The sequence below is a fragment of the Delphinus delphis genome, chromosome 21 (assembly GCF_949987515.2).
Source record: "Delphinus delphis chromosome 21, mDelDel1.2, whole genome shotgun sequence".
NCBI classification, from domain to species: Eukaryota; Metazoa; Chordata; class Mammalia; order Artiodactyla; family Delphinidae; genus Delphinus; species Delphinus delphis.
The window spans coordinates 16,759,951-16,787,167 of record NC_082703.1 but is presented as its reverse complement, the minus strand read 5'-3'; the positions used below and the strand labels follow the sequence as shown (position 1 = coordinate 16,787,167).

The following is a 27,217-nucleotide window of genomic DNA, read 5'->3' as shown; positions in this document are numbered from 1 at the left end:
ACCTTATGGACTTTATTCTTCGTGTTTGTTTGCATCAGTTCCCCATGCCCCCAAGTTCATGGGGTAGCACAAAAGGCCCTTCCTGAATACCTGCACACACAGTTCACTGTGTCACAGGACAGCCATACTGAGTTTGGAGGACTTACTGTTTTTATAGCACATGATGATACATCCCATGCTTTGTTCAGTGAAACACATAATGTCACTCCTTAAGGCTTGTCACCGCACACACAACCCTTGGCATTCTTGGCATGCCCAGCAAGAACATGCAGGATCATCAAAGCCCATGGCAGGATGATCATACTGTTGCTTTTCCCAACAGTATTCACAAAAAAATAACAATGCCATATAAAAAAAAAAAAAAAAAAAGAGCAAGGAAAGTAAAAGAGCGAGCACTTATAAATAGAAAATATGATTTCTCAAATGAAACACCAATATTAGTAGGTAAGAGTTAAATAAAATTCAAAGAACAAAATGGACACAGGTGGACAATACTGGTGGGAGGAAGGAGAGACGTACCTAGGCATATAATCCAATAAGCCCAATCTTCACATAGAAGGAGCCCCAAAAAGAGAAGAGACAAAGGAAATTTTCTGGAAACATAATACAATTAAAGGAGACTAGGTATTCAAATTAAAATTACTTCCCAGGTTCTGAATAAGAGGAATAAGAAAAGACCAACATATTGTGATATTTTACAACACTAGAGGCTGGCAGATAACAGAATAACGCCTTCAGAGTTTTGAGGGCACGTTATTTTCAATCTAGAATTGTATATCAAGCCAAACGATTAAGTTTGAAATAAACACGTTTGAAAAAATGTAAGTCATATGAAATTACCTTAGGCTATAATTGATAGAAATGGTAAAAATGAGAGTGTGACAGAAGAACTGTAAGGAAGGTAAAAGGGCAACTAGAAATATGATGCAGTAGGAAAGGTGGAAGATGTGTAAGAAAGCTGTGATCCAACTACGAAGCTATGAAATACAAATCAGGACAGGAATTTACTTGGACTTCAAGATGAAGAGAACCGATTGTAAGCAACCATTACAATTAGAAAGAGTGGCACGATGCCCAGACTATCATTAAGGCACGTGTGGTCCTGCGACAGGAAAAACAACAACAAAATGAATCTAAAAGGCAAGGTCCAAAGAAGAAGAAAATTAAAATGTATCATAATCTTGATTGCTAGGTGATGGGAAAAGGCAGTCATTTTGAACATTTTCTTTTGCGTCAGGGAGGGGGTCATAAACAACAGCACTGTGGAAAAGGAACCATAATAAAAACCTACCACTTTGCAATTGATGCTATTTCTGTAGAAACAATAAGTCAACCTACAGACAGAGCACAGATGTAACGATGGTTACAGTACAGAATGTAAGAGCTATCAACTATGACAATACAGGATTGGTAGGTAAAAGGGAGGAAGAAGGTGTACTTGCTAATCTTCAACTTAGGGAATCAAGAGATATCACTTACACTTATGAACAAGAAATAGAAGAGCGCTATTTACTGTTTACAATAATAAAAACTATAAAAATGGTAAGGGGTGAGATGAGTTAAATCCTCACCTATTAGAGCCAGAAATGTAAAGATCAGGTCTACTGCATGAAATATATAAGACTAACACTTAGAGGTATGAAAAAAACACCAGAAGAAGAAAACACAAAGGAATAACAGTGATTGCCTGTGGCTAAGTCTGCAAATAAGTGAGTGCAAGGGCTAGGGACATTCTAGGCCCTTTTTTATTAACAAGGAGCACATAACAGTGCTATGATTAAAATATATTTAAGTGGGCTAAATATGAACAAGGCTATAATCTGAGGTCACTTAGCATAAAGACCTTAAGGGCACGTTTTAAGACAGCACAGTACAAAAACCGACCACTGTAAAGATCAGCCTGAGACTGCACTGTGCTCCCTTGGCAGAAAACTATATTGTATACATTCTGAATCTGTTCAAATGAAATAATTACAAACTTTTAAAACTTTGGTGGTTAAATAAGATTTAACCTGAGCACCTAACAGCAAGAAGTGAGCTAATCTCCAAGGTCTCTGTTTTCATGGAGTTGACGTTTTAGTGAGGAGACATGTAATAAACAACCAAATAAACAAATGAAAATCATTAAAAGGTAAGATATACACTGAGAAAAAAAATTCCATGGAATTGTATTACAGAAAACAATGGAGGATCTACTCAGATGACGCGGTCATAAAAGGCTTCTCAGATGAAGCGACACTAATGCTCAAATCCCAAGGATGAGAAAAAGCCATCGCTGAAAAGAGCTGGAGAACGGACATTTCAGAGAGCAGGAACAGCAAGCACGAGGGCTGGGAAGGGAAAGACTTCAAGGTACTGGAGAGATGAAGCTGTGATGTAAATGGGAACATGCTCTCTGTCTCCTGGAGGGATACACGCGGATTACATGGTTCACACCCTCCCTCATCTATTTAAAACAGTGCCTCACGGCTCCTCTTCGAACCCTAAATAAAAACAGAGTTAGGACCAATATGAGCCCTAAAATCTGAGTTGATTTTTGTCATATGGAATATAATGTTACAGGTAATTATTCATCATTGATTTTCAAAGAAAAAATGTATAGTAATGTCACACGGTGAATTGGCACTGACGATTAAGTAGATCTGAACATCTCTGTACTAATGAACCTTAAGAGACCAGTGCGGCCTTAAAAAAAAATCGTTAAAATGATAGCATAACAATTAAGAAAGCAGTTTATTTTTACACAAAAGGACATCTTACACAAAAGCACATTTTAACTTTTAAAATGAAACTTAGGGAAATGGCACATCTGCAAAAACTGGCATTCTTATGATAATGATGCTCTGAGAAATGAAAATGCTTCATTTTGAAAAATACACAGGAAAAATACTATCAAATTTTAGTATTCAACATCTGTGTATAGTATCTTATGGAATGACATAAGACTGGGATAATCTTGAACTTTTTTCCCTTATAATGTTATAACCTACCCCAGACCTATTAGAATCTACTAAGTATACATTCATTCACTCATTAATTCACTCCACAAATATATATTAGTGCCAACAATGTGTCAGGTAATGAAGGACTGAATAATAAGTTCAAGGGCCCTGACTTCAAGGAGAATACACTCTAGTGAGAAACTGATGCCTCACACAAGTATACACAAAATGTCAGATAGCTGGAAATACTCTGAAGAAAATAAAACGAGAAAATGTGATAAGTGGTATTGAGGGGTCAAAGAGGATGAATTCATTTTGCCTTCAAACTCTGTTTTCTACACCATCCACTTCCTCAGTTTAATTTCCTAATAATCAACTGTGGGTTCTATCCTCTGTTCCAAAGTCCTAAAGAGTTCCCCACTGCCTATATAACGAAGACCATGGGCAGAAGAGAAGACAAGAGCCCCTATCCCCTGGCCACAATTTACATATACAGTCTGTATCCATAGGAACATACCACATGCTCAAAGGGTCTCTCCGTTTTGTGACACCCTGTGTTCATTCTTTAAGCTTTAAATCATTAAATCCTCTGCTTAAAATGTCCTCCCTTCTTTCAAAAGCTTGCTCAAAAATGCCCCTCCCTCAGAAGCCACTTCAATTCTCTGTAATACTTCGGGCAACTGTCAGAAATGGAAATTCTCAGCTGCCGTGCAGCGCTGTTTATTTTATGCATATACTGTTCTGCTTATGCATACTATGTTTATGCAGTGATTGTTCGGTGGCTAGGCCTTAGTCCAGAATAGGTATTTAATAAAGGTTTGATGATGAATAATATACTTTCCTGAAGAGTCAATATATTACATATACCCTAAAACTAAATAATACTAAATTAGAGATTTTGAATTCTGGACAGTCTGACTAAAAGCCCACTTAGTCACATTTATGTCACAGGTTAATGTCTCTTTTAAGGCCAGTTTGCTTCACGGTATAGGTGGTCTTAGGAAGAAAAAAAGAAACACCTTAAATCTTTGTACCATCACAAATATATGCTATTTGTCAAAGGAATAGTGGTCTTGATTTGAAAGATTATAATGACTAAATCATCTCCTAACATCATGTTCCTAAATCAATTTCATATGAAATATAAAATCTAGATCTTAATCATCAGTGATGTTTATTCAGCGTTTTAATATATGCTACAATAATAAAACAGTATACCTCACAGTCTCCGCCTTTAAGAAGCTTGTCAGAGAACAGAATAGACACACACTAACACACAAGTAAGATACATATATTGAAAAAAGAATGCAGATTGTAGATGCTATACAGCATATAGAAGAGAATGGGATCACAGTGGATTGAGCAGCTGGACAAAGTGTGAATGTGAAAATATTCAGAAAAGAATGGAAGGACTAAAATTATAATAATCAAGGAAGGACAGGAAGAGAATATGAAGGCAACAGAAGCAGTATAAACAAAGACTACCCAGTCTGAAATGTATATTAGGTAGTCGAATAACAGAACTAAGTTTCATGTTAGAAAATAAGGAAAGAATAGACTGGAAGCTCTCTTCCAGGAGAAAGATAAATAAGATCTTGACTTTATTCTGTAAATAGTGAACAACTACTACAAGTGTTTTGAAAGAAGCAGATTATGCAAAATACTAATTAAGAAAGCTGTATCTGGCAACAGTGTGCATAATGTATTAGAGGAGGAGAAAATAAATGTTTGTAAACCACTCAGAATGTTACTATACTGGTCTAGTTGGGAAAATATATGCAGCTATTAAAATACTATATAAATGAAGATATGACCTATTTCTTACATATTCTCCTTTAGAATCTAGAGCACCAAAGCAACAAGAAAAATTTTCTACACATCTTGCTTCTAGTTAGGAATCTATCTGTTGGCATAAAGAATTCCAGGGGAGCTAAGCAAATTACATTTTTTCAACACAAATACCATACTCAGAGAAAACTTACTACTGACAAGGTAAATGGGGGCTTGCTTCTGTTGAAGGTAATTTAGTAGCAATAGGACTAGAGACCAGATCTGTTTGTCACTAGAAATAATTCAATAAGCCTGAGAAAAACATATTTCAATGTTGATGATATCTATTTAGGGTAAAAAAGATTGTTAGAAGGAATATGCCCCAATAACATAAACCCTGTTCTCTAAACTTAACTCCATTATCTCTTATCTCTCCATATTCCAACTTCCTCATGCGTAACAGGGGATAGAAGAAGCCTAACTAATGACAAAGAAAGTGACTGGCTTCTTGCATATGTTTGTGTCAGCTTAGACTAATGAGCAAAGGTGTCATTAATGCTTATTAGAACCCTTCAAACTTCACTGCCATCTGAAATTGAAAGCTGAAAACCACAAATGCTCCTAGCACTTAAATAAGCACATTTCCAACACTGTTAGCTAAAAAAGTACTTTCTGTTTTAATAGTTCATAGGAACATTAGAGATGTAACTTTATGAATGGAAGGAACACTGTAGATTTTCCTAATCTATTAACATGCAGCCTGAAGAGGGCAGTCAAGTTGCAGCAAAGCATCCAGGAAGGCCTAAGCAGTAACTGCAGGGCATGGTTCTGGGAAAACTCTTCTATTAAATCTTCTCAATTTTTTGTTATGGAAACAAGAAAAAAATCAATCCAAATGCTATAGCAGTTTATAATCCTTTTTAAAGTGTTGTGCAAAACTAAAAAGGATTATTAACTCATCCATAATTGTATATATTTAATATAGCTCCCATGATGAATGTAGTTTTTATCTTTTATGCCCTTGAAGGGATTTTTAAAGAAATATGGTTTCTCTTTTTAATGTTAATCAAACTTCCTGTAAGATTCATATTAAAATCTCTATGTATGCCTCTTATTTATATTTTTATGATAAATTATATATAGATATAACTATTGCATGGATATTCCAAAGTGTATCTTCATAAAACCTCAAATTATTCAATTTCTATAGATAGTGATATATATAGAGAGAGATCTGGTATGAGTGGAACCATCCATTACTTACAGTTCTGATACCCTGAAGAGAAAAAAACTGGTAAACAACACCCTGCACAGAGATTTCAACAGTGATTTCTCTCTGGTTGTGCTACAAATATTCAGGACCCTACTGAATATACTGAAATATATTAAATAGACCCAATGCCTCTGAAGAGCTGAAGAATCCACAGTTAACTACCACTTTGTAACTGGCTCTGTATAATTCACTACTTGCCAGATAAAGATATTGTGTCTATCACACCTATGTTTTCTGAGCATCTATTTTTTTCTTTGGAAAACAATTCTAACGTGAACATGCGATTCCAACACATATATTACAGCAAAAATGTATATGAACGTAAGAGATATTAAACTGTATATAACATGCATAGTAGCAACTCAGTTTATGAGTCAGCAGAATTTTTGTTCTCTTAAGAAAAATGATAATACTAACATACAAAAAAGCTTAACAGGTTGTATGCTAAGAAAACTGACACATAGCTAAAAGAAGAAAGGAACTGTGCAGAAATTAGGAAGTCTAGTTCATGATTTGTTTTCAGAGATCCTACTGGTGTTGTAATTCTAAAACTATTTTATATGCACTGAAAGGGAGAGCAAATGAGCAAATACACCAGTATTGCTGGGATCCAGGTTTTCATTTTGGAGAAAGGAGATAAAACTATGGAATAGGGAAAATAGAGGAAAAACCCTACAGTGTTAGCTTGGAATAGGAGAGATCCAGTTAAAGTCATAATTTATATATGTATGTATGTATGTATGTGTGTGCAGGTACACACATACACACATCCTAGCTCTATCTACTGAAAAAGGCTGCAAGCAATGATACTATCCCAGCAGCAAACAGTATAACTTGCCCAGTTCTTGCTTTCTAAATATCACTTCCTACCAAAAAGATGAAGGACTCCTTGAAAGAGGGAAGAGATATGGGAACATATGTATATGTATAACTGATTCACTTTGTTATAAAGCAGAAACTAACACACCATTGTAAAGCAATTATACCCCAATAAAGATGTAAAAAAAAAAAAAAAAATGCTTCTTGCAGTTCCATGACAGGGAAAGTATATAAAGTAGGCTTAGAATATTTTGTTGAGCCAGAAAGCAAAGACTAACCGAGGCATGTAAATGACACAGGAGTTGGTTTCCACTGATCAAATTTAGGGCAACTTGAACACTGAAGAAGAATAATCACAGCAACAGATTAGTAAATAAAAAAAAGAATCTTTGCATTGAGATACTCAGAAGGGCAAATGGAGGAAAGAAAAGCTCTCATTTATAGAAGAATACCAACTAATTAATGTTAAAGCAATGACAGAATGTTTAAAAATCACCCCTTCACAATCATCAATGTAATATCAAATTCAGACAGAGATGATCAATGGATATTACAATCACTGGGTAAAAAAGTGCCAAGAAACAGGATAGTCACGTTATCTCAAAGTGTCCCCCCTCTTAACCCATTCACCTCCCCAAACACTTACTACAAGGGAAAGATATACTTGTACAACAGAAAGATGTAATGATCACCACCTCGATCAAGTGATCGATCTCATCACTGGTGTTTGAAAGAACTAACAATATGTGCCTCCTGATAGGATGCAATAAGAAGTACACAAATAACTGCTATAGTACTTTTAAAAAAGCAGATTATGTCATTGAATTAATGCCATTTCACTTAAAAGGAATAATGGTATTCTGATTAGGTAAGAATGTCTTATTAAAATATGCAAACTGAAATATTTAGCAGTGATATTTCATGATGTCTACAAGTTAAAAGTACATTTGCTAGTATGTGACTCATTTTTTACTTATACTTAAAAGAATGTGAACAAAGAAGAACAAAGAGCATCTCTCATCACCCACCTCCACAGGGGTTAAGTCGCAGCCATTGCAGTCACCCACAGACAGTGTACCAAGAGGAGTTCAGGATGAAAAACAGGTGAGGCGCTCTGTGCTTTGGATAAACAGGCCCTTAGATAGTTAGACACATATCTCAGGAAGAATTTCAATGACCCGAGATGCTTGCATCTTCCCAGACATAGCAAAGCACTAAATCATTAACATACACCTGTTCTTTGGAATTATCAGTGATCTTTTACCAAGATGTGTGTCATTGCTTTTATCAAGACTGCATGTTATTTCCAAACCAAAAAAATTTGTAAACTGGCCCCTCCCCTACCTCTTCAGAGCAGTTTCCTCAAGACTAACTGAGTGGCTGTCTCCCAGGCTATATATAGTCCCCAGTAAGACCCTGAATAAAATGTAAACTCACAACCTTTATGTGTCTTTCTTGAAGGCAATGAGCAAAATCAAATGTGGCAAAATGTTATAATTAGTGAAATCTTGGCGAAGTGTTGACTGGTGTCTTTGTACTACTGTTTCAATTTTCTGTAGGTTTGAAATTATAAGATGGGTGACTAAATCTGGACTTTATGTACAAATAATATAGAAAACAGAGCTCAGAGAATGCTACAGTGTCACATAGATAATTAAAGTTCACTGAAAACATCCATTTATTCATTGTAAAAGAGTTGGGATTATCCAATCTGAGGAAGACACACCTAGGAGGAAATTTAATACAGTGAACTTAAATCACATCCCTTCGACCTAAAAAAATAATTAAACTAGACCGCATTCAGCAGTAACCCTAAAACATCATTTATATTAAACTGGTCATGGATTCAGTCAAGTCTGAAACAGTCCTCACGTATTAGCCAAGCCAGGCAAAGAATGTGTGAATGGCATGAGAGTTTGCCAGTCTTTGACAAAGAAGTGGAATACTTTGTCCAGGTAGCCAGACATATTAGAAAAACTTAAGAATTAAGGCCATAGAGAAATATTATCCAAGGACTAAAGGAAATAAGGGTTGTAATCCCAAAACCATTTAGAAAGCACCTACCAGTGCATTAAGAGATGGACACGGTAATTTTATCTATAAATGATTCTCACATTATGTGCTCACTTTAGAATTGAATCTCCTAAGAGATATGACTTCACTGTAATGAAACAAAAGGCTGATGAGCTCTTCCACATGGTCTTGGCCAGCTAACTCCAACTCACCAGCCCTTGCTATGAAATGCTAATCTGAACGAAAGCTTTTCATGATCTAATGAGTTTAAGGAATGCTGGCTGATGGATCCCTGCACTAAAAGATTAATAATCTTAGTTGGGAATGCAAAATGCAAATTACAGTTCACAGGGTAGGAACAATAATGAATATGTACACTTAAGGAAAGCATTAAACTTACTAGCTCTGGAGTCACAAATCCCAACCCTGACAGGTATTAGCTCTGTGACTTTGGGTAAATTATACAACCTCTCAGCTTTGATGTTGTCATCTAAAACATGGATTTTTCTCAGTCCTACCTTTTAGAGTAATGAGAATGACATGAGATATTATATATATAAATGACCTAACACAGGACTGCCCAAATAGTTTACACATAATAAACAATCATTTTATTTAGAGAAGAAAAGATGTTAGCCAGTTAATATCTAATATATCAACGTAATAATTTATTCTCCCTCCTCTTTAAAATACCTTTGTAATTACTAATCATTTTTTCATTTATTTGAAGTCCAACAACATATTAACCTCCAATACATTACCAAGCTTTGACTGTATGTGCACCCTGCTTGACTCTACATGTACTTTTTGATTTTCCTTCATCTGGATGTTTTTTCTTACATCTATTGAATGACAGTAATAACCTTAGAAGAGGTTATTTTGTTCTTAGAATTTTTAGCGAATTCTGGTAGAGATAAGTAACTTTGTGGTAGAATACATCTAAAAGATTTAGCAATTATGGGGAATATTCCTTACAGTACAATTAGATAAAGGAAGTTCGGAGTTAACACTTACGGGAGGTGAGAATTATATTGAGTAGTCCTAATTTAACAACTTTATCTGGCCAAGGAGTTTGATGTGTGCACTGAGGAAGGTGAGAATTGAATTCTGAGATTTGTGAAGAAACTGACTTTGTGAAAGAAGAGCAGAATGATTTGCTAAGAGGGCTTACAAGGAAGCCAATAGCTCATTCATCAGCCATTCAGCAAAGAAAAGCAACTGGAGAATCTTTGTGTCAGCTCTAGAAGAAAATTTCACTTTTTCTTAAAGAAAAGAAAAAAGCAGAAAAAGTCTCACAAAGGAAAGCACTAATCTTTTAAACTTATAGCTATGAACATTTCAATGACTCTACAGAATTATAAAAAAATTATAGCAGTATTATAGAAGTGGTCCCAAATTACACTGACACAGAAGGACCCACGAGAATTCAAGTTTTTAAACAAAAATGACTGCTGATGATAGAGTGCCTTTCTCAATGAATCTACAACTCCCTCTGAGGCACTTAATTTATAATACAGAATATAATTTGAATACTTTTTCTTGAAAAATTTTCTTGAAACTCCTCTTTACCTTTCCATCTTGGCTGTCCCCTTGAGATCTCTTTCATTCACTCTGCTCATATGGGTCACAATTGGTACTCTCTTGGCTCAATGACAGTAGATCTCAGACCACTTTTCAATCACAATTATTTAACAGATCCTCCTTTTAAATTTATATTATAAAATGTAATGTAAATCTATCAACCTCATCCAATAAACTCCAAGACATCCCTCTTTCAGCTCACTTAATATTTTTCCTCTCCAGTTCCATTAAAATCCTGAGTTATTTCGACATACATGTTTATAATCTAGACGAGACCCCAGCCTTATCATTCCTAAAGCTTCTCTATTATATCCACAATCATCTACATTATACTTTAGCAATTTACTCATTTATTTAATCAACTCTTTACAATTTCCTAATTTTCAACCCCGTCCTCCTTTCACACAAAACCTCTCCTTCACTCTTGTGAAAATCTAGCTTAATTGTATCACACCTAGTTTATCAGCTGTCCCCTGGCTTCTTTGACCCCCTAGCCAACTTTTAACCCACAGTTATACATTTCAGATATACTCTCACTAGCATTCTCAGAATATGTGCCGATTAATCCACTTCGTAGAATAAAGCAAACAGGTTAATCCCTATGGAGGGTGTTCTTGCTCCTAAATTGCTGAGTACTGGGGAAGAAATCACTTAATTCTATAGATTCTTCACTAAAAGTCTGAGTATTCTAGTTTCATAAAGGATCCTTGTCAATGCTATATGGTCATCCAAATAACTAATAAGGCTTCATCCATTCCCATTGTTCCTCAACGAAATTAAATTTTAAAAAGCTGTGAATCATGAACCTGCTTCTTAGCTTCCCTGTCTCTATACTGGATGCACACTAGAATTACCTAGAGCATGTTTTTTAAAATGTCAATGTGTTGACCCCCCCCCCCCGCAAAGAAAACCAATTAAACCAGAATGTCTAGGTATGGGAAGCACATTATCTGCTCTACACTTTTTATTTGCCTCTAAACCTTCATGGGCTCTTCCTTTCTCCTCTAACAACTTCACCATCATCTTGATCCATGAATTAACTTTTCCTAATAACTTCAATCTTTTTCTCTTGTAAATCTAAAACTACTCTAAAATTTAAAAGTTTATTACAAAAAAGACTGTAATAAACAAGTAAATAAAGGTTATTTTGAGCTAAGCGTCATTAAAAAATTGAGGGTCCATATTTAACCATTTAACAACATAATGCATTAAGTAAATTATTACTTAAAGGATATACCATTTAACAGTATGCTGTGGTTTATGTTATCAAAATATATACAATTATATGTAACTGTAAAATAAATACTTGGATAATAAAGTCTTTCTAGGTTACAGCTGCAAAAAATATAATAATCAATTAAATAGATTTCTTCATAACAGTGGTGAATACAGGAAATCAATATATTCAACTTTTAGAAGCAAAGAAATGATCTCCCTAAAATATATAAGGTATTGTAGGATGCCAGAGGACAGTTTATATTTTTGTGGAATCTGAACTGTTACACCAAATGCCAACTAAGATGGTATTTTTGCCTCAGGAGGGCTTTTCAGCACCCGTTAGATAAACATAAACATACCCTGTCCTTAATGCTAACCTAATTCTGACAAATGTTAATGTCCACTTAAGTACTGGTCCTCAAATTGATAGGAGGGGAACTCAGAATCATCTGAAATGGTGTTTTTCAAAATATTTTGCTTTTCATCTTTTCTACCCATTTTGAGCTATGTCCCAACATATACTCATTATTAGATTGTGATAAAATCTTTCATGAAAATTTCAGAATACTGAAATTACCTTTCTGCAAGCTAGTCTGAGAGAAATTGGTTTATTGTTTTCATTGGCCCATATTACTAATAATTTTGGTTTCCACTAAAGTTCAAAATGGTTTAGAAATCTAAAGTCTACAGATGATTATACAATGTGGAGAGTATGAATGTGTAGCTACAAGTGTTTGTTCTTGAAAAGAGAAAGTGTTCAGCCAAGAAGAAACAGAAAACCTGAATTGTCCTTAACAACTGAGGAGATGGAATACGTAATTTAAAATCTCCAGGTCAAGAAGACTTCACTGGAGAATTCTATCAAACATGTAAAGAAGAATTAACATAATTTCTAAAACTGTGGAATTTTACAAATCACTTCCAGAAAATAAATGAGATGGGAACATTTCCCAATACATTTTATGAGGTATCAGCGTGATACCAAAATTGGACAAAGACAGTATAAATAATGAAAAATACAGATCGATATCTGACATGAACTTAGATATAAAATACTTCAACAAAATATTAGCAAATAGAATTCAGCAATACATAAAAATAATATAATACAATCAAGTGGGATTTAGTCCAAAATGCAAAGCTGATTCAGCGATTGAAAATCCATCGATGTAATCTACCATATCAACATCCTAAAGAAGAAAGAACCTATCAATTGACTCCCCCAAATCTGACAAAATCCAACACCCATTCATGACAAAAGCTCTCAGTAAACTAGTTCCTCAACCTGATAGAGAACATCTACAAAACTCTTAAACCTAGTATCATACTTAGTGATGAAAGACTGAATCCTTTCTCCCAAAGATCAGATCAACAGTAAAACATAAAACTATAAAACTTTCAGAAAAACACAGAAGAGAAGGGCTTCCCTAGTGGTGCAGTGGTTGAGAGTCCGCCTGCCGACGCAGGGGACACGGGTTCGTGCCCTGGTCCGGGAAGATCCCACATGCCGCAGAGTGGCTGGGCCTGTGAGCCATGCGCGTCCGGAGCCTGTGCTCCGCAACGGGAGAGGCCACAACAGTGAGCGGCCCACATACCGCAAAACAAAACAAAACAAAAAAAACACAGAAGAGAAAAAAATAGAACTTTGTGATCTAGGGCTAGGCAAAGAGTTCAATTTGACAACAAAAGTAAGATCTGTAAAAGGGGAAACTGATAAATTGGACTCACTAAATTAAAATCTGCAAAAGACCTTGTTATGAGAATGAAAACACAAACCACAGACTAGGAGAAAATATTTAAAAACCACATATCTGACAAAGGACTAGTATCTACAATATATAAAGAACTCTCAAAATTCAGTAAAAAAAAATTCAAATAGAAATAGGCAAAAGAATGAAAGATATTTCACTAACGAGGTGATACACAGATGACAAAAAAGCAAACGAAAAGATGTTCAACACCATTACACTAGGGAAATGCAAAATAAAACCTCAAATTAAAACTATATACCCATGGAATGGCTAAAATAAAACAATGACAACACTGATGCTGGTGAGGATATGGAAAATCTAGGTCCTTCACACACCACTGGTGGGACTGTAAAATGATACAGCCACTCCAGAAAACATTTTAGCAGTTTCTGATAAAGCTAAACATGCAACTACCATTGCAATTCAGCCATCGGACTCTCTGGCCATATATCTCAGAGAAGTGAAAACTTAAGTTCACACAAAGCCTGTACAAGAATGTTCATAACAGTTGTATTTGTAATAGCGAAAAACTGGAAACAATCCAGGTGTCTTTTAACAGATGGATGGTTAAACAAACTGCATGCAGTACCTCCATACCATAGGATATTACTCGGTAATAAAAAGAATGAAGTACTGACAAAGACAACAACTTGGATGGATTTTGAAGGAGTTATGATAAGAAAAAAAAAGCCAAAGCCAAAAGGTCATATACTATATGATTCCACTTACATAACAGTCTTTAAATGATGAAATTACAGAAATAGAGAATAAATTCAGGAGGTGGGGAGATGGGGTGGGTGTGGCTAGAAAGGGCAACAGGAGGGATTCTTACTGTGATGGAACTGTTCTGTATCAATACCAATATCCTGTTTGTGAAACTGTGCTACAGTTTTACAAGATGTTAGCATTGGTGGGGGCGGTCACTGAGTAAAAGGTATATAGGATTTCTCTGTATTATTTCCTAGAATTGCATGTGAAACTACAATATCTCAAACTTAAAAAGTTTAATTTAAAATAAGCACTGTTGTATATATATTATATTTATACTTGTCCAAAACTTTCTTTGGTATGTTCCCACTGAAAAATATTTCATTCACTTCAAATCATATCATAGGAAGAAATTTCTATATCATAGGAAGAAATTTCTCATCATTAGAGGTACTGAAAAGTAAACAGACTTCCTTGAGTATGGCCTCTTGATTAAACTATTTAATCAGAGTATGTTTAAGGGGGCTACTTCATTGCCCCTAAGATATATGTAGGTGACCTACAAGGCAATATTTGAACCAAATTCTATAACATATGTACCTTTATACAGGACATAAAGATTAAAAAAATCTGTTTTATGATTACATGTGGATTGGTTAAATATTTTATACAATATAAAAATATTAGCCTATCAAAGTCATTTCCTAGAAAACAATGACTTTGAGCTTACATTTAAATGCACTTATAGTTGACTACAACATTGAACAAGTGTTTAATTCTATTATATACTTTTATCTTAACTCTAACAAACATATAATCATACAATAATAGTTTTTAATTTTTTAAATACATACATTACCTGCACACAGAACACTGCCGCTGCGGTTGAAGAGCAGTGAACATAACAATCATAGAATAGTTTCGAGGTGGTGTCTTTATAAATTTTCGGAATTTGTCACCATTCATTCGGAAGATTGAGCGCCTGGAGCTCCATTCCATCAGCTGTTCTACTTTCTCAGCTAAAAGATTCTGCAATAAACACAGGAATTTAAATTTACACAGGGTTAAAATTCTTCAGTTTGTACTTCAAGTACAAAGAATTACATGGGATTATATTTTACCTAAAATTTATTTCTGCTAAAAGTTCTTGTTTTGGTGAACAGTCATTGTTAACTGACCATATATGCATAAAATATTTCATCTATTTTTCCTAACAATTGTAAAAGTTTATAAAAATAGATGTCAAAAGTAAAATAGACTTTCACTTCCAGAAAGATAGAATACATATGCTTTTCCCTAATCCCCCACTAAAGACAGCTAAAAACTCTGGTCATATGAAAGACAAGCATAAGAAGGCTCTGAAAAGTGGGAAGAAGAAGGAAGGCTGGCTGGCGACCCCAAAATGAAGAGACCGTGGTGGTGAGTGCCCTGAGTTGTGTTTCGGCCTCACCCATCCCAGGCTGGTAGCCAGAAACATTGGCAATCCAAGAACACCAATGGACACAAACAAACAAAAACCCCAAGAAAAGCCTGCTCTCTTTACCCAAAGGACAAAAAAGGGTGACCTAGTAAGACAAAAACGAACTGCTCTGGTCTAGCCAAACACCACAGACGAAACACTGCCCTTCCACCACCGCCCTCGCTAGCAAGGGCAGAATGGGGAGCCTCAACCCAACTCTCAATTCCCCTCCAAGCATCAACATGCAAACAGCTTGGAGGGATCTCACGAAGAGGAAACTGAGCGAAAGACACATATGCACAAAAGAGCACTGCGTGATTCTACTTATAGTAAGATCAAAAACAGGAAAAAATCTACTGTGCTAAAAGTCAGGAATAGTGGCTTACTGCAGCAGGCACTGGGATGGTGGGAGGTGCAGTGAGGCGAAACGGTACCATGGAGGTGGGGGCTAGGAAGAGTCTCTTCCAGGGTGGGGTGACAGTGAAAGTAACACTCTAGCCTCTGTACAGAATGCTCTTAATCTTTAGATTGTCCATTTTACCTGAAAAAGTCTGAGAAGTAAAAAACTCTACAGGGTTGTATTCCTATAAGAAATTTGTTAGCCTTGGAAAATCAAGAAAGAATGAGTGGTCGGAAGAGAAGGGCTTCAACTGTGCCATTTAAGAAGGACTAAGGACCTAGGCACAGACAAAATCTTAATTGATGAGACGTATGACACCTGAGCACACCAAGCACAGTCTAAGAGTCCTGTACGAAAAGAAAAAGGGCTGCGCTCTGGTCACTACACACGAAAGCTTGGCCAAGACACTTCACCTCTCAGAACCTAGGGACTCGTCTATTAACATCTGACCTTCCAATACATACCTAGGTGATATACTGAGAGATGATAGGTAAAAACCTCTGTAAATTATAAAGTACTATAAAATACAAGGCAGTATTGGTAGAAGTATTGTTTTCACTATTGTTAGATAACAAAGGGTGATTTTACCACTATAATCCTATATGTAGTCTACAGTTCTTTTCCTGTCAAATTTCCTACATATTCTGAATATATATCAAAACACATGAGAACCACAGTTTTAATTCTGGCTATTACTGGAGAACTTGTGAAGAACATTATATTCAGATTAAATATTAGATGACAAAAAATAATGAGATATTTTCAAATAAAAGTCTATCTTTCTCTAGTTACAGTCTCAGAATATTAAGTGCTTTAGACATGCTAAGCGCCATGCTATGGACATCACATATGCTATCTTATTAAACTCACATAGCAACCATAGCAGCACAGCAATAATAAGCTTAATCCACAGAGGATGAAGCTGAAGTCTAAGGAACGGTAGCTCTCGCCACTGCCCTACCCTGAAGTGGTTTTACTTGCAACAGACTTTAAAAAGTACGCCAGTTACCTTAAACCAGCAAGTGACATCTCTAGTGAGCTCTCACTTTTACTCATCTGACAAGCCTCAAATCCCCCATTATTAGAGGAAAAGGTACTGCTGACCTATTGTTTGAGATAAAACACCTTACCATGGTAAGTGGTACAGAGGTTTATTAGTTTGGGTTTTTGTTGTTGTTTTTTTTTTAAAGAAACATTCTAATTTTAAAAAGGAGGTAAATCAATAATTTCTATATGTGGAGAAAATAGTCTTAGTAAACCAAATACATGTCTTTCCATGTGAAAAAAACATATAAACAGCAATAATTTCTGAAGATACTCAACTATATTAACAAATCAGATCTAGAAACAAAAAAATAAAAAGGGAAAGGTATTGTAAAACATAGCAGTCATGCACCTTAAAGATCTGTAGTAATACCAACAATAGCTAGCACTTATTGTGTGCTTACTATATGCTAGGCACTGTACGAAATGCTTTTCTTGTATAATGAATTCATCAATCCTCATAACAATCCTATGATGGGGGAATCATTGACATTTCAAGTTTAGAGACAAGGAAACAGAGGCACCAAGACATTAAGTAACCTGTCCGAGATTATAAAGCTAGTAAATGGTAGAACTGGGGATTCCCAGTCTTATTCCAAAGTACATACTCTAAACATCTATACACACTGCAGAATCTTACAGGTTTTAGAGGTTACAGAAAAATTCTTGCAACCAATAGCCTAATATTCAAATGAACACATTGCATTCAAAATAAAAATGTTAAGGCAATTCCCCGGTGGTCCAGTGGTTTGGACTCCACTCTCACTGCCAAGGGCCAGGGTTCAATCCCTGGTTAGGAAATTAAGATCCCATAAGCCATGCAGCACAGCCAAAAAAAAAAAAAAAAAAAAAAAAAGTAAGAGTCTGCATAATGAAGAAGGGACAACACTACTACATAAGGAAAGAGAAACCTCATCGCATCTTGAACTAGTCACCTTTGCAAAGAAAAAGAAATAAATGATCTAGGAAGGTAGGTTTTTAGGGCATCATGGTTGATTCAAACTTTCAAGAGCATTTTTTGTAAAGAAGGTTAAGTTAATTCTCAAAGGAAAATGTAACAAGGTGATGGAGTAGAAATACTCAGTAAGGACCAGAAATCTGATTAATGTGAATTCATGCTTTTAAAATCTACTAAGAAAGAATCACAGGTTGAGCTACAGTCCACAAATAGGGTTTATTCTATGTTGCATTTCTCTGTGACAGGCATGTGATTTTCTTTAAGGAGAAGGTTGGGTGCATCTGTTCCTTCAAAGTATTTCCCTTTTCAGGGCCATTTGTACCCCTCTTTGTTGGGAATTTTTCTTCATGCTACAGTTTCCCTTACCCAGGACTACCTCTAAGACTTCCCCACCTTCTCTGTCTGTGTGTCCCTTTTGGTCTCTTGAAGAGAGTGATGCTCATGAATCTCTCTTCCCACTGGAGAATAAAACCTGAAACGAAATCATGCCCAAGGGAATTCTGTGTAGTGAAGGGAGCATGGAAACATCCATAATATGGAACATAGTGCAACCTTTAAAAATTGAAAAGGCACCATATGTTCATTTTAAAAATAGAATTTAATGGCTCAAGTTTAAATGATGATTCTGTATTTGCATGCAGTGTGACTTGACCAAATTATTTCTCTGAATCTCATCTTCATCTATAAAATTGAAATAATATCTCACAAATTGGTAAAATTAAATGAGTTAATGTATGGAAAACTCCTAGCACAGCATCCGGAAACGTACAGGCACTCAAATTCTGTTCCCTTCTCCTCGGGTTAATTTCTATCAGCAACCTCAATCAGGTTGCTAAAAGAATAACTACAGAGGGAGTGTTTTTTTTAATCTTATTAGTACTTTAATCTCAAGAGTTACCAAATGTTCTCTGAGTACTTAGTACATAGCAAACATTGTGCTAAATTTCTAAACATGCATTGTGGATTACTAAATACATGACCAGCACTATGCTAAGTTTATGGAAAATGAAAGTACAACAGATCCTACTCTCAAGGCTTTACAGCAAATAAGCTCTAGCTTTAAAAAATATACGTTGCTTATATTGATGTGTTACGGCTGTGGCTCTGCTGTTAAATGGCTTAGTGCCAGCTCAGGAAAGGATGACACACAAGATCTTATTTCTGTGAACACTAACTGACTGGTAGCCGCTAATTTAAATTCAGTACAAAGCACAGTTTTGAAATCCACACTGATACTATCAGTAAAGAGGGTGTGAGCCGTTGAGTTTTGTCTGTTGCTGGCACAAGGCTGGGAAATAGAGACACAGATGCCATATATCTACCATTTCTAAAAGGAAAAAGAAATCTAAAATTTAGAATCTTCAAGGAAGAAACCCTGTCTTTACCTGTTACCTTGTAAAAATCATGGGCCAGCAGGTCCCACATATTAATGAAGGTAAGATACTCAGTCACACTAACTATAGGTGCCCAGCCCTCTATTTTTATCTTAATGTTTTTATAAAAACTGAATTGTAAGGCAATTCACTATTAATAAACTGGCATAATCGACATATGCCAGTCCCCAACATATGACATTACTCAATTTTTTTCTCAATTCATGTTTTTTTAACCAATTCATAACAAAAATACAAAGAAATGGTACATTTCACTAAACAACATGTAATGAAATTGTTCATTCCAAAGTGAAGCTTAAACAGGAAAAAAAAAAATCTCACTAATACTTTTATACCCATATTTTTTCCAGCATTTTATCCCTAGGTAAATTTTAATGATGACCAGATGCACCAAAACAAAGATATGTATGTGGTCTCTTGTCTTAAGAAAACATCTGCCAGAGGGATAGCTATTCATGTGTCTGTTCTAGTCACCTACGTAGTATTTACACCTACATAGTATTTGTTCAGGTGCCATATACACTACTATGTATAATATAGATAACTAATGAAAACCTGCTGTACAGCACAGGGAACTATAAAAAAAGAAAAAGACAAGTATTAGCATATAATGTACAACATAATAGAATTAACACTGCTGTATGTTCTATATGTAAATTATTAAGAGAGTAAATCCTAAGAGTTCTCATCACAAGGAAAAAAACTTTTTTTTTTTATCTTGTATCTATACGTGATGATGGATGTTCACTAGATTTACTGTGGTAATCATTTCATGACGCACATAAGTCAAATCATCATGCTGTGCACCTTAAACATATACAGTGCCATGTGTAAATTATATCTCAATAAAAATGGAAGGAAAAAATAGCCACACTAACTTGCTTACAATAATTCACAGGACATAAATTTGGAATGAGAATAAGAAGAACATGTTGAAGGTATCTCTTAGTGACCCACAGAAACTTCATGACCCTTCTGTCCTTCCTTGTATTTTATAGAAAGTCTCTGAGAGGAAAAGAGAGCTGTACTTTTCACAACTTGAATATCCAAGAGGTTCAATCAAAGCCCACTGACAAGGCAAAGAGAAGCAGCCAGATGCATATTTTTGCATTTGGGAGAAAAGTTAGCTTCAATTTCTACAATTATTTGATCCCCAAAATCCTTACTCATTTTCTTAATATCATGCCATTCTTCTCAGATTTGAATAAAATATAAGGGGCAATGAATGCTTCCAGAAATCAAAATATCAGAGATTATACCACCCCATGTATTGATAATTACAAAGTGTTCACTAAAGATCACCAACAGCCTTAAGGGCACTCAGCCTTAAGACCTCAATGAGCTACACAATAAATAGGACAAATACACCATTTTTATCAAAAATAAAAAATGCATACAGTACACATGCCATAAAGAGAGCAAAGATTCAAACAAAGGGTTAGGTAAGAACTCGGCAAATCATCGTACCTCTGCAGGAAATGTAATCTACACTCTACAGGAAAACCTCAACTATCATTACTTCAAAGGTGAAAAAGTGAGAGATTCAAAAATACATGAATCATACTGAGAGTTCTTTGATGTATTTAATATCAAGCTCTTTAAAAGTAAAGAAAGAAATACTGGAAAACCCCAGACCAATTCTTCCTCAGTGTAGATCCTAAAGAGAACCTGGCTGTGTAACTACAGAAAAGGGAACCCAGCCGGCTACCTAAGGCCAATACCAGCGCAGCTACAAGTTTATATGGGGGAGAGTGTTACATAAGTTTTTAAGTCCAACATGTTAAAGACAGTATCTAATTCAATTCAGAGCTGAATGAGAAATGTAGAAATAAAGTTATTGGTGAAAATATTTTTTCAAACGTTCATGCTTTTGTAGAAAGGATAGAACTTCAATTGATGGTGCTACAATATTCAATTAAGTGAACTTTTTCTAGAGACTCAGTAAAAATATTTCCAGTGACACTCTTTTAAGTAGTGACTTTATTAACCTGAACTCTCCCCAGAAAATTTCCCTAGGAAAAGATCCACATTTCCATGATTTTGTATCCTTCAAAGCATCCTGAGAACGGCTAGCTCCTGATTGGCCCTGAAGCTCCCTCTACATACACTGTGTATCTACTGAATGGAATCTGTAAAATTTTTAAGCTATAAACTAAGAATCTATAATTTATTATTCCTATTCAAATGTAACTTTAAAAAAAAGGATTTCTAACTTCAGTTTATCATAGATTCTTTGCTCTATTTTTTCACTGCTTTGAAAGTGCAAAGAGTATTATAAAAGCAACTGTTTCCCGAACTTGCATATTTATAGTATATATAATTGACATAACCATAAGAACTTAAAAAGTACTGTGGTCAAATTTAAAATTAATAATTCAAGAATTTAATATCAATTTTAATTATTCTAGGATTTCCTAATTCACAAAAATAGTAGTGCATTTACATAAACACATGAATATGAATTCTACAATGAAAAATATCAAAATGTTTTGTTCCATGAAAAACGAAAAACTTATCCCATGGCAGTAATAAATTTTAAGATTCCTAATGTTAAATGCCATTATACCTTAATTTTATTAGAGAAAACACAGAGACTATCACACGGTGTTTTGAAATATTTTGTATTTGGTACTAGTAGTAGTAACAACACTAGATTAATGAATGTATGGAATTATATAAATTCAGGTATACTAGGAAATACATCTCATCCCCAAAAAGTAAGGCCCTACACAAAAACATTGATACAAAATAATAAATTATTATCAGTGTGATGTAATCACATCTACTTTAACATACCCTAAAAAATAATTCCAAAGGAAAAAATCTGAACATAGTTATGTGATTAACAGCAATAAAAATAAAAAAGCCAGGAAATAAAGAGCATATTAAAACAATGAAATAATAGGGACTAGAATAATATATATGTGGTCTGTAACTAGTGAAAAAATTCTATTATAACATTAAGTGGAAAGGTAGAAGGCAAAGTTTATACTAACTACAACTAAATAACTACTAACTATCTACAGATAAATAAATCAAAGTCATGTAAATAGTCAAAAACTGTCTTTTTTAGAATCGGGAGTTATTCTGTTTTATTTTTTACTATAAAGTGAACACAGTTTGTTTTTTGTTTTTTTTTGGTTTGGGAGGAGGTTTTCTTAAATTCACGTGGGTTGTCTTTGTGACTTTTTCACTGTAAAACTGCTGAAGTACAATACTCTCCTGTCAAGAGACAACATCATTAGAAATGGGGACCATGATGTTTTCACTTGAAGGATCAAAATATGAAGTCATTTTAATATGGAACAATCATGACAAGGGCTAAATGAGCATCCCATTTTTATTCCACTATTGCATTAGTTTCTGAGACCTTCTTTCCTGAACTCCTTCATATCCTTCTGTTAGACATTTATTCTTGTATCAATATCCCACTGTAAAACAGGTACCAGATACAAAGAATAAGAGTAGCTGTATGAGCAGAGAAGAAAATCAACTTGAGACTGTATATAGCCATCGGGCCTTACTGCCTCGAGAGCAAAGATCCAGGCAGGATGGTCACTACCAGCATCAACAAGTATAGCAGATACCCTATTATAATAATGCATTATATCATAAAATAATCTGCTCTGTTCTAGAAGTGGTTGTATACAACTCTTCACTATTGAGAGCAACGTACTATGTGTTACAGCTGAAGAAAAGTTTTATTACAAGAATATGGAAAAATAAAAACATTATTCCATAAATTGCAAAATGAAGAGACGATTTTTTTCAGCAGGTTTATTCTTGAGTCATATAAATTTTTGATAGTAAAATTTGTGATGGTAAAATTATTAAAACCAAAAAAAATTAAATAGAATCCAACAGAAAGCAAGCCAAGAGGAAATCAAAGCTTCTAATGTACTTTAAAGCTTTCCTAAGTAGAATTTCGTCTACCAAATTACTTACAAATGGCAGGAGCAAGCCAAGTTTTTGGATAGAACAAAAGATCGGGTTTGGTCATTTCATATAAACAGTATACTATCAAAATTATCACAGCTACCTACTAACCGAAGTCTGTATTATTAGCAGAGACCCCAAAACTGGGGGCATTAAAACCTCCAAAGAAACTAATTACATGGGGCTTTACGTAGAAAACACTGAGTAGTATTAGAAACAATATTCTAACCTCACACCGTGCCTCCCTTTCCAGATAAGGGATACCTCTACTATTGTTCCATTTATCCCTATTATTATAGGGATAATAAAAGAACAATAGCATATTGAAATATATTGTTTATTAAAAGTATAAAAATAATGTAAGGTAACAAAGCAAGTAAAAAATTAATGAATTCAGTACAAATTAGACCCAGTCACAGAGGTGGGGGGACTACTTGAGGATAAAATCCAACCAAGAGATACATCAAAATAAAGAACTCAGGAAAGGAGAAGCTATGGATAAAATCCAACCAGAGGTGACTCAAAATGAAGAACTCAGGAAATAAACTGTGGTAAAAAACTAAATGTTGACTATAGTGTTTAATTTATTAAATACAAATACACTTAAGTATAAAACTAAGAATAATAAACAACTCCAGCAGCTATTGTTATAGACAGTCTGATCATCTTCATTTGCCTAGGAGCACCCAAGCTGTACTCGCTGTCCCTGCGTAATCATGAATAGTACCTCCTTTCTCTCTCACAAATATCCTTGTCTGGATACGTTATATGGTTGCTCAAGATTTACAACACTTGCGTTATGTTCCAAAATTAAAGAAAGTAATTTATCAAATATTTGGAGACAGGAAAGGGAATTTGGGAAGGAATGTAAGAGTACAAAGTTTCTACATCTTCTATAGCACATAGTTAATCAATATAGACTTTAAAACAGTACTATTTAAAATAGTAGTTAATCTATGCATGTAGACGCAAAGAAGGATACTTATTTCTGCAACTTACTTTAAAAAGATGGATGATAAATGATAGGATTGGACACATGATAAAGCAAGCACAGTAAAATGCTGATTGTAAAATCTGGGTGGTGGGTATTTTTGAGTATTCACTGTAAAATTCTTTCAACTTTTATAAAGGTTTAAAAATACTCATAATGTTGGAGGAAAATGAAATTCATCCAACATTAATGACAGTTGTTTTTAGGTGGTTAAATTGTTTTGTGAAATTTTTTTGCTCTCATCTGTGAACATTTCTATTTTGCTTTTTGTTACAGGGTATTATTTTACAAACGTCATTTTATAACCACAATGCTAGTTTTTTAAATAGTTGCCTATTATCAGCTACTTATCAGTTTCTACCACTAAATTATTAAAATAAACCCCAGAACTTAAAGCCCAGAACTGTGTCTCATTCATCGTGTCCCCCGTGCCCAGCCTGGTGCCTGCCTCATAGACAAATACTTGTATAACTTAAGTAATGGAACAATTTACTGGAAATGCAGAAACAGAATTAACATAGCTCTCTCATGGCTAACATAGTCGTTGGTCCAGACACTCTTTCCCCATCCCCTTGTGGCAGGAGAATTACTCTTTTAAAAACATTTGCTATTATGATCAGAGACAGCAACCCAAGATGAAAGCTGATCACTAAGACTTGGAAGTGGTATGTACATAAGGTCCCATATGTTTAGTGGTAATATTCATTTGGTAAAAATACTATAAAAACATTTTGTTTCCACTTCACATATGAATATAATATGTTATATTAAAAACACCACTGTAAAATATTAAGGTAAACAATATGGACATACATTGGTACAATCTTTCATGGTCACACTAATAATACATACAAAATTTTAATGCATGTACCGTTCAGTACAGCAATACCATTTCTAGGGATTTATCTTACAGAAAGAATCAGACAAGGCACACATGTTTATTCAAAAGGATACTCACTGCAGCACTGTTTATAATTGCAAATATTTGGAAATAATATGTGTGCCCATAAAAAGGAGATTGGTTAGATCATAATATGGTATGAAATGGAACATATTATAGTCATTAACAAGATGAGACAAACTTACTAAAGGAATAGTCACAACTTACCTTTAAGTAAATCCAAAAGGATTACTTATCACAACACTACGTAAAGAACTATTTCATATTTTAAAAATAAACATGTGCTATTCACTCATTAACTTATTTTACATACATGCTAAATATTAAAGGATATATAGTGAATTGATAATGGTTTATTTCTAGAGGTGAAGATTACAGGGGTGTATTTATTCTACTTTATTAGTTTCTATGTTATTTGAAATGTTTACCTGTATTACTTTATAAACAATAAAACAACAGTTATTGCCAATTGGAAAGAGACAGTGAAAGAGATATCCAAAAAAGAATAGTTAAAAAACAAGAAATTCTGATTTCTCTAGGAAGAAATGTGCAACACAGCCAGGGACTGCCTCGGTTACCCTGTGCATCTTTGCAGTTCCTTACTAACCTTCCTATCTATGGACTGAGTCCATGCTCTTGGAAGCTCTGTTCACTTCACTTCAATCTAATCCTTACTTTTTGGTCAGGTTGGTATTTGAGAAAATGAAGACGTTTCATTATATTCTAACTTGTGCAGTTACCATTACATTCATCCTTATTGACGAACACCTTAGTTCATTTCAGTGAAAATGACCTGGAGTATTTATCAAAAGTTCTTCTTCAATAACCAGGATTTTATGTATCTCTTTACTAAGAAAGTGAAGAAAGCAATCCCAGATATTTCTGATCTAACTTAGTGAACCATTAGAGAGAAGAGATACAAGAAACCAATATAAGCCCAACAAATAAAACCGTTTTCCTGGGTCTAGAAAGATAAAATTTTGAGCTTTTCTGGTGAAAAACATGCCAGAAATGGACAAATTAAGGGCTATTAAGTTATTGCAGAGTAGCACAGTCCTAACCACATTAACTGAGTTTCCATTCTGCTACCATAAACATCAACTGCTATTTAAAGGCTTACTTTTACAATCTAAATAGAAAAGCAAAAAGCAAACAAATACTTGCATTAGTCACAAAATATCAATAGTACAATTATGTACAGGAATAAGCTATATGTACCTGAAGCAAATGAAAGAAGTTAATCCCCTTTCAACTAATCTGTCTCTGTACCACTTCTTTTTTTATTACAATGTTTATTTATATACTATAATAAAATATTTCATCATAATCATTATTTTAAAATGTTTGAGAACTGTTTTAATTCTGAAAAGTACAAAGAATAACAAAGCAAACACCTATGTACCCGCAATCTGTAACTGATTATTATTAAGTTTGAGATTTTTTTTAACATAAAAATTTAAAACATTGCAGGTATATCTGAACTCTTTATCCCATCTTATTCTCCTCTCTCCCATTTAGGCAAAAGTGTTATTTCTTTTAAACCTATCTTTATTATCTACAGAGACACACAAAAACAGGTACATGAAATCATCAGCAATATGCAATATAGTTTTATATGTTTTTTAAATTAGCATAATATTTTCTAATTTCATACTGAAACTTTTAAGTCGAAGTTTTGTTTTAAAAACCTATGCCTGTTGGGCTTCCCTGGTGGCGCAGTGGTTGAGAGTCTGCCTGCCGATGCATGGGACACGGGTTCGTGCCCCGGTCCGGGAAGATCCCACATGCCGCGGAGCGGCTGGACCCGTGAGCCATGGCCGCTGAGCCTGTGCGTCCGGAGCCTGTGCTCCGCAACGTGAGAGGTCCGCGTACCGCAAAAAAAAAAAAAAAAAAAAAAAAAAAAAAAAGTCATTAAAAACCTATGCCTGTTGACCCATACAGGTGTAATCTATTTATTTCCATTGCTGGAGAGCATTTATAAGAATTCTAACCATTTATAAGATTTAAAAAAATTCTTATAAACAATGAACACCGTTCATGGTTTATAAACGCTCTCTGC

General features: G+C 34.7%; 1 protein-coding gene and 1 long non-coding RNA gene across 7 annotated transcripts in view; one reads left to right on the top strand and one right to left on the bottom strand.

The window, feature by feature from the left end:
* The window catches only part of LOC132417736 (uncharacterized), a 246,078-nt gene that overhangs the window by 146,694 nt on the left and 72,167 nt on the right, over positions 1-27,217 (top strand). The gene's annotated exons all lie outside the window — the stretch shown is intronic.
* Positions 1-27,217, bottom strand: part of TUSC3 (tumor suppressor candidate 3) — a 183,059-nt gene that overhangs the window by 106,733 nt on the left and 49,109 nt on the right. For all 5 annotated transcript variants that reach the window (XR_009517914.1, XM_060001511.1, XM_060001510.1 and 2 more), the window contains exon 2: positions 14,935-15,104. Coding sequence is in view for 4 of the 5 variants with exons in the window: in XM_060001511.1 (XP_059857494.1) it covers positions 14,935-15,104 (170 nt within the window). In the remaining variant the exon portion in view is untranslated. The remainder of the gene's footprint in view (positions 1-14,934; positions 15,105-27,217) is intronic.